Source organism: Colossoma macropomum, unplaced genomic scaffold (assembly GCF_904425465.1).
Source record: "Colossoma macropomum unplaced genomic scaffold, Colossoma_macropomum, whole genome shotgun sequence".
Taxonomy (NCBI): domain Eukaryota; kingdom Metazoa; phylum Chordata; class Actinopteri; order Characiformes; family Serrasalmidae; genus Colossoma; species Colossoma macropomum.
In genome coordinates this window covers 17,264,460-17,275,887 of record NW_023494784.1, presented here as the reverse complement: position 1 = coordinate 17,275,887, position 11,428 = coordinate 17,264,460, and the positions used below count along the sequence as shown (strand labels likewise).

Here is an 11,428-nt window from a genome sequence, read left to right as displayed (position 1 = left end):
ATGGAAGCAAATACCTGCAGCCATGCTCCAAAATCTAGTGGAAAGCCTTTCTAGAAAAGTGGATGCTGCTATAGTCGCAAAGGGCGACCAACTCAAATATTAATGATCATGGTTTTGGAATGAGATGCTGAATGTGAAATTTGAGTGTTCGCATACTAATATCACATAGCATATTAATGTTTACTCTTTAATGATAATATAGTACAGAAATTAAAGATAATTTAGTGCAGCATTTAGGATTCAGGACTAAACTGCATTGAAGTTTGTGATATATTTATCCAATGTGATGTGAGTTTTCATCTGTATTCTGTTTTTCTATGCTTCTGTTTTGTATGTGAAAAATGATAAAAGTCATCTGACAGTAATGAAAAATGTCAGAAAAACGAGTGATATTGTGAGCCTACAAAACAGAATAAAGACTTCTCTTTACTGCTCCCATTTGAACATTCTCCCCATCAAACTTCTGCTTTTGTCATATTCTTTGACATTTCACACAGCAGGTTAAGCTTTCTTCCACTGTCAGTAGGAAGAAAGTCTCTCTCTCTCTCTCGCTCTCTCTCTCTGCCCTCCCCTTTAAGCGGGGAGGTACTCTACCGTGCCTCGGCTGCCGTGGCTCACACAGAGGCGGGAGGGAGCGGAGCAGACATGTCGGAAACCTCCCACGAGGGGCCCCGTGTAATTCGATGCACGCTGTTAAAGCTTAGAGTATATTGTCTTCTCTTGCTTATGAAGCCTCCACCCACTGGCCCACCCTACATTTAGCGGATCATGTGACTGTGGTAAGTCATTTGCAAGTACAACAGTTCTCTGTGAGCCCCCATTCATTTCCTGAGAACTACCCAGAGCAGCTGAGAGGAGCCGAGAGGGGAGGGAGTCTCGGAAAGCGAGAGAGAGAGAGAGAGAGAGAGAGAGGGAGACAGACAGAGAGAGCGGACTGTATAAGGAAGACACTTTCTGCCGCTCTGCAGCTCCCGATCAGGTCTGTATCTGTATTTTCACTCCTATTTTTTCTTATGTGTTCCTGTTCTGCTCTGTTCTTTTCTTGTTTTGGCTGCTTTGTCAGTGTCACTGTGCATCTTGTTCAGCTGTCATTGTAGTGTCATGTCAAATGACAAATCAGATCACTTCTTCTTCACTATTGCCTTACATTTTCCATAAGCATTACAAGCGACACTGTGCAGGTGGTATATCAGGAATAAAGTAAGAAATATCTTTTCATTTCCACCGTAGTTCTCTTTAAAGCATTTGTTTGGAAGAGTATAATTGAGCAGCATCTCGGCAGTTCTGCCAGAGTTGTATTTGCTCTCGTATCACTCACATTGTAGGTAAATGTTTGGACTTTTTTTTGCTGTCACACTGATGCAGAGTGTTGGAGAGAACTTGAAGCTCCTGAGTGTTGAGACAGACAGAGTGTTTTTCTGGGTTAAATATTGACACACTGTCAGAAAGGTGCGCGTGTGAGTCTGTGTGTGTGTATGATGAAGAAGGAGGAGGATGCTTACGAGTAGCCAGCGCTCTTTCTCTACATCGGCTTAGAAAAGTTTGATCGTTGTCATGAATTTGTGTGCGTGCATATGCGGGTTTTATGAGGGTGAAGAAAGGGTATGACGGGCTCCCTCGTTCGGTAACCGTGGTGACCAATGGGTTAAGAATTGGAAGGCTCGGGTGGCGGTGGAAGGACACCAGGGGGGTGGGAGGTGTATGTGTGTGGGGTGGAGGCTGACGGGGCGGGTGTTGCATGGGTGGCGTCTTGGATGTCATCTGCTCCTCTGGCACTTGTAGAGGAACAGTCATTGGTATTGATGGCTGGCTGTCAGCGGCCCGGTGCAGTGTGGTTGTGGGCTGGCCCGTGGCTGTTCTTTTCAATTACAGCAAACCTGGCCAGAGCTGACAGCAAAGGCATTTGTACACAGGGAGCAGTATGGGGGTGTGGTATAGGGTAGCGGTTTGTGTGTGTGTTCTGACCTGTGGGACTTTACCCTGTGTTAATGCTTGCCTGTAACTGTGAGGCAAGCTGGGCTTCAGCTGCCCCCCCTGCTGCTAAAGGCTATTGAGTCTGAGAGATTAGGTCCTATTTAACTTGCACTCTCTCTCTATTTAAGAAGCCCACACTCCAAGAATCGGAATAGTTTGTATGCATGTGCCTGTCATGGCCAACATGATATTACGTTGAAGAAAGACTTATTTTTCAACCCATCTGCCACATCTTTAGTCTTTCAGGGCCAGAAGTAATCTTAAGATTTCTAAACCAATCCAATGCCTCATGAAGGTGGAGCTCAAAGTAAGGGGCGATGGTGCGCTCGTCAACATTGTCTGACAGACAACAAGCCTGTCATTAGCACATGGATGTAACACAAGTTATCATGGCTAAAAAGTCCCCCCCAAAAAAACAGCAAATAAGCATGCAGACGTGTCATTATCAATTGTACTCTGGACAATAAAACAGCACTGGACTTCAGGGATTTGGGAACAGGTTTTTAGGGGGCATACCCTTTTTTGCTGTAAATTTTGCCACCATTCAGCACCCAGTGTTTAACTAGTTAGCCTTGTGATATTAGTTTCTTTTATACCAAACAGCAGCTACTGAAGTATTATTCCATAGGTCTCTGTTATAAATATGTTCTGAGTTGAATATGTTTTTTCTTTTAAGAAACAGACTTTCTGTGGTAATCAACTGTGTGCTACATATGTGCCAGGCAGAGATTATGTTGAAAAATGCTGGAGTATTTCTTTCATTCCATTTTAATGCAGTAATAGTTAATCCATTTTGGATGTTCCATATATGTAGAAGGCTGAACATGTTTTACAGATCACTTCTGACCTGTACCAATCAACCTTTCATTTGATTCTTTTGATTGTTTGGATTGCCCTTGCCTGGCTTTTATCTGGAATGTACTGGAGGATTTTATCCCTGGGTTGGAGGTTGCGATCAGCCAGGTAAGGGGCTCAATAATAGCACCCAATCATCAGAGGAAAGTCCGCTTATCTTCTTATCACCAAGGTTAGCCCCAGTTTACTCAGCTGTGCTGCAGGATTCCATTAAAAGTCCAGTGTGGGCTCCAGTGGAGGAGTGAATGAGGGAACGCTCAAGGTTAGCACACCTCTGTGTTGCCTGGAGGACCATACACGTTGGCTAAGGGAGGGGGTGAATTATTGATGGGCGCTGTCGGCTGCAGGACACCTCGCTGGAGGGATCAGCTGGCAGAATCCCTGAAAAGCTCCCTGCATCGTCCCAGCAAGCAAGCTCCAGGGCCAGGCTATAGGCAGCGAGAGAGCCCTGGACTGGACCCATCTGTGTCCAGCCAGGCCCTGGGGTTTTGGGAAGGCCCAAACGTCTCCTGACCTGTCAGTTCCAGCTAAGCAAAAGCTCGGAAACTGACCTTAACGACAAATACCAAAGAGTGTAGCAGCACACTGAAGGAAAAAACACAGTGATGAATCTGGGGTTGTCATGCCGACTGTACTACAGCTGGGGAAATAAGCCATTCAGACCAGCCCCCTTTAGAGAATAGAAGGTTCAGAAGTGTATTTTCAATTGACATGCTAAACTGAGTGACTGGTGTGGTGCACAGAGAGGCCAAGGAGAAAAAAAAGGGTCAGAGAAAAACATGAATACCGCTATTGCATCATGTCATGTTATATCCTTTCATAATAAAGTTCATTTCATGGTAGTTATCTGGCGTAGGTTACAGCATATGAGAAGCTGAGAATGTTTTACTCACTAACAACATTGACTCAATTGACTCAGTCATGCTTGGCACACATACAGCAACTGATGAAATGATGTCACCTTTTTACTCTATGAAAAGCCCAGACTTCGTTTTGAAGCAAAACACAGGAGTAACCAAATGTAATACTAATAAAACTGTAACAATAATACTAGTAATAATAATAGTATGAAATAAGATTAGTATGTTGGTAAAGCAATGTTTCATTAATATTAATGATGTTAATTAATAATTAAATAATACAACATGATAGGTACGAGCACTTTTTTTGTAAGAGACTTTTTAAGGGCTCATATCCTACGTTTTTCTTGTATTTTTTCCCCCAGAGGCCAATATGTTTGTACTTATGTGGTTTTATAAACGAAAAACAAATTCATTTTTAAACTACAACCTTTATCACTTAAAATCAATTAGACTTTTTAGTTACTGTGTCTTTAAGACTGGCTTATGTAAATGAACTCTGTTCTAACTGGCTGCCCTGTATTGCCTCGTACATGAAGCAGACTAAAAAACTCTTTTTAACTTCAGTGTGAATGGGTGGACCTAAACTGCTGTATACTGAATAGATTTGTAGATATATATATGGTGACATCAAAAAATGGGCTGGTTTTTGCAGCTTAGTCACTAAATATGGGCCACATGAACTGAAGAGTGAATGCTGTGTTTTGAAACTTTCCATATATCAAGCCCTTTCATTAAAAAAATCAGTTGTCCATAATAAAATAGAACCGTTATTCAGCTATTAGCTTTACAGCTAGCATGCTGGCCATGCTAGTTTGAGTTACCGGTTAGAAAAGTGTAATGTGATGGTACATAACCGTATTACTAACTTACCTACACCATTCAAACCTGTATAAAGCAGCAAAATAGTCCCATGTGAGTTATGAGATTAGCTGACATGTTCTGTTCTTTATTGGTTTTTACTAAAAGACGAAAATAACAGCACAGTGGCTGATCGATAACCTACTGTGTTGCTGCACTAGCAGCATATTAGAGTTTCTTACTGCAGTTTTGTTGTCTCCTCGTGGAAGTCTAGGGCAGTTCTTGAGCAGAAACGTTTAACTATTCTATTAAATTAGGATAATTTTAACTGAAGGAATTAATTCAACACTATAGTGAGCTTATTCTGCCAAGAAAGTCCCACCTCCAAGCTAGCGGAAGAGCAGAGCAGAGCTGCATCTCGATGGCCTCCAGCATGTTTGTGCTGCCGCGGTCCTTCGCACGCTGGACAGAGGAGGAGAGGGCGAAGGGCAATAATGAGGAGGAAGGAGGCCAGTGTGGAGGAACCGCAGTCCTGTTCTCTCCAGCTCCTCCTCATTTCGACATTTCGCTAAGTTGACAAAAATGTTCTTGTGCGCGTCCTCTGGTGTATTCAACCCTTGACCTGTGTGTCCAGCGCTCGCTTGTTTACTGAACGCGGTGCAGAGGGAAGAGGGACCGGCTAAACTTTGACACAGTCAGCAAGACGCGGAGGGGCTGCGCTGCTCACTACAAATAATTTACCGGTTATGGACCGTTCAGCGGCGAGGGCGGCTAGAAATCCACACGGAATAAGGATCAGCCGGAGCCTAATGAACACAGTCAGTAGTTCGAAATAGATGCTGATGAGTTGCCCGGAGATGAAGCCCAGCATGAATCTCTCTGACAGTAAGAGGAATCGCAGTCTGCGCTGCTTTAGAAACGCAGCCTGTCTGCCACTCTCAGCTCGTCGTCATAGCAACGCGGCCAGCGCAACGCTACTAGCTGTCAGTTTAACCTGAGAGAACTTTCTGGAAGTTTACAAACCGAGCTGTGCTAACGAGCTAAGTTAGCCTACTGGCTAATTTTGGGACGGGTTTGGGTCAAACTGGAACCCCCACCGTGCCGTCCAGTTTCGAGGAAAAGGAGGGAGAAAAACTTAAGGAGGCTTCTTTCGTAGCTGTTATGCTGCGTGTGAACCCTGTTAACAGCTGCAGGTCAAGCGTTTTGGGGAGAAATTAAGCAAACAACATGTGCTACCAATTTGGAGCTAGCGGCGTAGCGCGGCGAGGGGCCCCTAGCCACGTTAAAGGGGAACGCCACCGATTTTTCAAAATTTCTGCATAATTAAATGGTTAAGATGTAAACAAAGTAATTCAGAGCGGCCTGGCGTGAAATGCTTCGTTCTAGAGAAATTTACAGAGTCAGGGTTATTCACAGTGGTGGTGATAGGAGCCAGATGTCTTAACTATTGCATGCCTTTTTAAAGCACCCTCAAAGAAAGTTGTTACACGAAATGTCGGAAAATACACTGCCTGATGCCTGAAACATTGTTTTGCTACGTTTTTGAGATAAGGTGTTGGCCTGAAATATATCTTTTAAAAGCCATTCATAGTGGAGGGGTACATGCAGGGTGTTATAAGGCAAAATAGTCCTCAAAGAAAACATTTTTCCAGATTTATTACTATTTTACCACTAAAAACATTACATATAAAAGCTCAAAAGACATGGGTAGGTTCACTGATGGTTTTGGATAGTAAATAAAAAGGCTATATTTGTGTTGTAGACATGACAATCTCTGGTTCCTATCACTTACACTGAAAAGAAAATATGAGTCATTAAGTTTCTCAATGAAACATTTCACATCAAGCCAGTCCATATGACTTTGTTTACATGTGAACCACTGGAGTGTACAGAAATTTTGAAAAATCTGTGGAATTCTCCTTTAATGTATGTCCTCGTTTAACAACACAGCTTCTCTCACTTTAACGTGCCTCAAGTCTGGCACTTATTGTAAGACAGTATATTAGGTAAAAATAAGACAAGCTAGGCTATATTGAAAGCAGAAGCCAGCGCATGTGAAGCATGAATGTAAACACAGCTGCTTAATCTATTAAGTGGGCTATGAGTGCCGGACTGGGTCGAATTTCAGTTTAAAAATACTCTCGCAAGGACTTCCTGTATTACTTAACGTATCACTGGACTAAACCTTGTTCTTTTGCCATTTTTTTTCTCGTTTCAGTAGCTGTTTGGCCAAATACCACATGAGGGTAGTATAAATATGAGTGTTTGCGTGTACTAGCAGTGTAAGGAGGTTGAAGTCACGTTTATATTCTCTAGAGAGTGTTATTGTATTGTACGCTGCATTGCTCAATCAGTTTGTGCATTGCTCAATTGGTTTGTGTGGGTGGGTTTGTGAGAGGATGTGTACTGGGCATGCACAAGTATGTGTGCTGGAAAAAAATCTGGATAAATAGACATTTGTGTTTACCTGCATTTCCAAGGAGATAAGATGGTACTTATGCTCTTTAGAGGCAGTTTTTAATGTACACTCTAATAAGGCTGCGTACGTCATGAGGGTGTGGAAGCAGATGTCTGTACACAGTGTATGTATGCTCATGCTCACAGTAGGAGTTCACAGGCAGTGGATGCTGTAAGTGAATAAGAGAGGTTGTTTGCATGTGCACGTGTCTGTGGTTTGTGTGTGCGCGTGTTTGTACTTATTTGTGTGTTCTTGTGTGTCTGAGCACACAGACCTGGGTGTGCTTTTAAGCAGCGCTGGCTCAAGGGCTGACAGTAGACAGCAAAATTTTACATTGGCCCCCGCTAAGGTGAATCTGACCAACTCATCTTAGTATTTGTTTACTATCATTGGTTACATATATCTTATGTTGTTTTTGCGTAGTGTGCAGCAAAGAATGTATGGACCCAAAAAATTGGTACAGTGTATGTTGATAACTGATATTTAAATCACTTATGCCTAAAACACAAAGATAAACCACTAAATCAGACAATCATTTCTTATTGTAACTGCATGCAATAATCAGATATTAAACTTCTTGTTTTTTCTAACACCAAGCACCTCACTGACCTGACCCATTACTCACTCACACACGTTAAGCAGACTGAAGTTTCTCCACAAGGGGGAGCTCTTAGGTTAGGGTAAAGTAGGTTTTGTGTGGATCATTGAAAGAGAGAAAACTTATGAGCTCCTGTTTGCAGTTATGAATCATAATAAAGCTACATACAAAATAAAAGGTATGCTGCTTGAATACATTACAAGTGACACACTGTGTGCCCTATAAAATAGCCTATTTCACTTTGAAATATACAAAGTAGTCAAGTGGTCTGTATGTCATTTTGTAGCTCCACATAAATATTCCCACTCTGTTTTCTCCATCAAAACATTAGCAATAATGTGTGCACTTCGGTTTGGGGGGTGGCAGGTTTAAAGCAGAACTGCTCTACATGGGCCAGTCAGATCTCTAAGAGGGTGGGGCCCATCTTGAATCAGTGACATTAACATTAACATTGGTTTTGTGACCAGTAACAACAAAGCAATGTCTAATAAGAATTAATACTAATTCTCTTTTTGTGAATGCAGAGCAATTCTGCAGAGGTCTCTGTCAGTGTGGAAGCCCTAGTCCAGAGGTATTCAACTAAAACTTGCAATGCTTCAGTTACTTCAAATTTCTAGCTTGTGAAGGCCCAGAGAAACGAACCAGCATAAGTGAATATCAACAACCATTAACGATAAGTCCAGCTGACTAAAAAACAAAACATATAAAATATATTTTGATCAACTGCTTTATTTTGAACATATTTTATAATCTAATGAGGATTTTTAAATTGTGTGGCCATTGGTTATTGTTTGTTTTCTTTTTGAAAGAAAAAAAAATGTAAGAAAATCCCCAAATATCCTTAAAATTCCCAATAATATCTTTAAAAATATTTGTACACAGAAGAAAGATTCTTTCTTTCATAAGGTCAAATAGGTAAAATTAATTAAAAGTACAATTCAAATTAAAATGAATAAAGCCTGTTCTTGAGCATTTTACGCTCTTGCACGATCAAGAAATGGACGAATAGATGAGACACATCAGTTCTGAACTTGAAACAGAATCATGTTGTCGCTTCACCACTCAGACCAGAAATAATAAGTAAAATTATAAACCTGCAACATTTGATACATTTATTTGTGTCTTGATCTGATATATCACCCTGTAGTCTCTGTGCCAACGAGCTGCTTCTGGCTTCTGTGCTCTTGTGTGTTTTTGTACACGTGTGTGTGTGTGTGTGTGTGTGTGTTTGTTTGGGGGGAGGGAGACCCTCTCTGAGGCAGCAAGAGAGGCTGTAATGAGACTGAGGCAGGTCGCTTAAAGAATCTCACCATTAGGGCTTAAGGATGCAGCCACCCCCAAGAGATAGAGGAGTATGTTATTGTACTGATGATAATGCACCCCCTCCTCCACACTGACCCTTCACTCTCCTCCCAGCTATGGCACACATTCTCCAACACCATATACGGAAACCTTTACTGATGTACAGAAAAATACTACATTCATTTTCACAGCTCTAAATAGAACGTGGCAACTATGACTCTTTGCTATATGAATAGTCACAGAGGTTGAGGTGGAAGGTGCCAGTTACAGCTCTTTTTTTGAAGGTTATGGCGAATAAGATCGGCCCCAGTACAAACAACATCACACGTGTTTTACAGAGTTTGTTAGATAAACAAAAATAAATATGTATAAGGTGTGAGCAGCACAGTCCACTCAGAGCTTATTGACCTATAGTGTGGACACTGTTTAGATATCACAGCTTTCCAAGACCTTTTCAACTCAATCCAATTAAAGCTGCTTTTTTGTGTTTATGAGACAATCATACAAAAGAGTGTACAGTACATGTAATCCCTGTTAAGACTTGTTTTCTTTAGTTTTCTGTTTTAACCATTTTTGTGCTGTTTCATAAGTAATTTCTCAAAAACATCTTGCGATTGCACAGCTTGAGCATGTAACATTATTTATGTTTGCAACATCTGTGCTCTGGGCTATGTTTTCTTTGGATGGAAGCAGTACCTTTCCAACAAAAAAAAGAGTCCCCTGCTGTCTACAGCTGGTCCTGGCATACAGATGGCTTCTAAAAGTTAGCTTTGGCCACCTTTAAATGGATTTAGTTGAAAGCCTGGGACACTTTCTTCTCAGCTGTCAATCACAGAATGGACCATTGAGGTTGGATAACTAATAGGATGCGCATTACTAACGGAGATAATTGTGCTTAGAGCTAACTCAGTGCAGCTGATCCATGATCTTTTTTTTTTCTTAGTAAATGCGATGCTTATAATGGTCAGAGGATATCAGCAAGACTCCTTGGAGGCGATGTTTTACAGTCGCGCCTGTGTGACATTCCTGACAGCGAAGCCTGTCAAATCTGCAGGCTCATGTCAGTGATGTGACTAATTATACAAGGCTGAGTTCATTAAAGAGGGATTAATGACATATGAATGAATGTGACATTAAGAACCTGCTTCGTTAATCACAGCGACCTGTCACGAGCCCCCCGCCACCAAAAACTCTGTTAGTATGAGTATAGGTTTAAATGAAGCTTGTCATTGCAGTGCAAAGTAGACGCCACTCTGGAGGGTCACTGTCGTGGCATAGAACAGCGCTCCGTTTAGAGAGAGAGAGAGAGAGAGAGAGAGGAAGGAAGAGAGAGAGCGAGAGAGAGGCAGTGGTATTGTTGCCCTGGCAGTTCATTAGAGCTCTGCTCTGCATTACAGATCAGGCCGGCTGGTCTTTGCACTCACTGAGGGCTTGAGGTCAGTAAATAAGGAGCAGGGGGAGCATGTCGACGACTGCGTATGCTTTATTGATTTGGCCTGGGTCTTCCCTTTCACTGGCAATTTCACCTATTGTGGTTTTTCCATAGTAATCAATCTTGTATGGTACATCGTATAGGGGTGAGTGGAGGTATAACGATATGTAGAGATGGCACTGATCCAATACCATAATCAGAATTGGCTCAATATAAGAAGAACATGCTGCACCGAATATCATAGGGAAAAAAGGCATAAATATGATCCGATCCTGTAATCTGTCCTGACATATCACACACTCACCTTCACTGTCCTGACGTATCACACACTCAGTATAGTAGAGTGTTTTAGTAGTTTGATCAAGATTTACTTTTAGATGCTCATCTTAAGTGAAGTTCTTTCAATTAAAAATATCTCATTTTAAAGCTTAGTAATTTTTGAGGAAAGAAATTATTGGATCGTTATTGGCCAACACTTGTTTTAATTTTGGTATCCGTATCGGGCCATGAAAGAAGTGGTATCATCCCATCTCTAAATGTACGTGATCGTTAGCATAATAAATTGCATCACAATTTGCTATTTAAAAAACTAAACAACTGCATATACACTACATGGCCAAAGGTTTGTGGACACCTGAACATCACATCCATACATAACTGCCTCCACTCTTATGTTCACTCAGCTGGTGTTGCTTCTAGTCATTTCCACAATAACAGTGGCTACAGTTGACTGGGGCAGCTCAAGCAGGGCAGTAATTTGATGAATAGACAGGTGGCATCCTAACAAAGCCATGCTGACAGTAACAGCTCTTCAATATGACCCGTTCTACTGCCAGTGTTTGTCTATGGAGATTGCATGGCTGTGTGCTTGATTTTATGCAGCTGTTAGCAATGGATGTTGCTGAAATAGGCAAGCACTGATTAGAAGGGGTGTCCAAATTTAGCCCCATTATACAGAGCCTGCAAACTACAACAACCAGTGTACAGTAACTGCATATCCTGCATAGCAGCAGGTACCTCAATTTGTTAGCCCCCTTGTACCAATAGGTTGATTAAAAAACAAAAAAAAATTGTTTCATAAGTTTTAATAGCTTTTTTTATATTCAAAAACTGTGGCACTACTCTTCTGCTGGTGCATTTTGTCCATT

General features: G+C 41.6%; 1 protein-coding gene across 3 annotated transcripts in view; it reads left to right on the top strand.

Moving 5' to 3' along the window:
* The first annotated feature begins 617 nt into the window (after window positions 1–617).
* klf12b (Kruppel-like factor 12b) overlaps window positions 618–11,428 on the top strand; it is a 58,572-nt gene continuing 47,761 nt past the window's right edge. Inside the window, exon 1 of one of the 3 annotated variants that reach the window (XM_036580635.1) lies at window positions 618–779. Coding sequence is in view for 1 of the 3 variants with exons in the window: in XM_036580474.1 (XP_036436367.1) it covers window positions 5,327–5,375 (49 nt within the window). In the remaining 2 variants the exon portion in view is untranslated. The other 2 variants (XM_036580549.1, XM_036580474.1) reach the window with 2 other exon arrangements.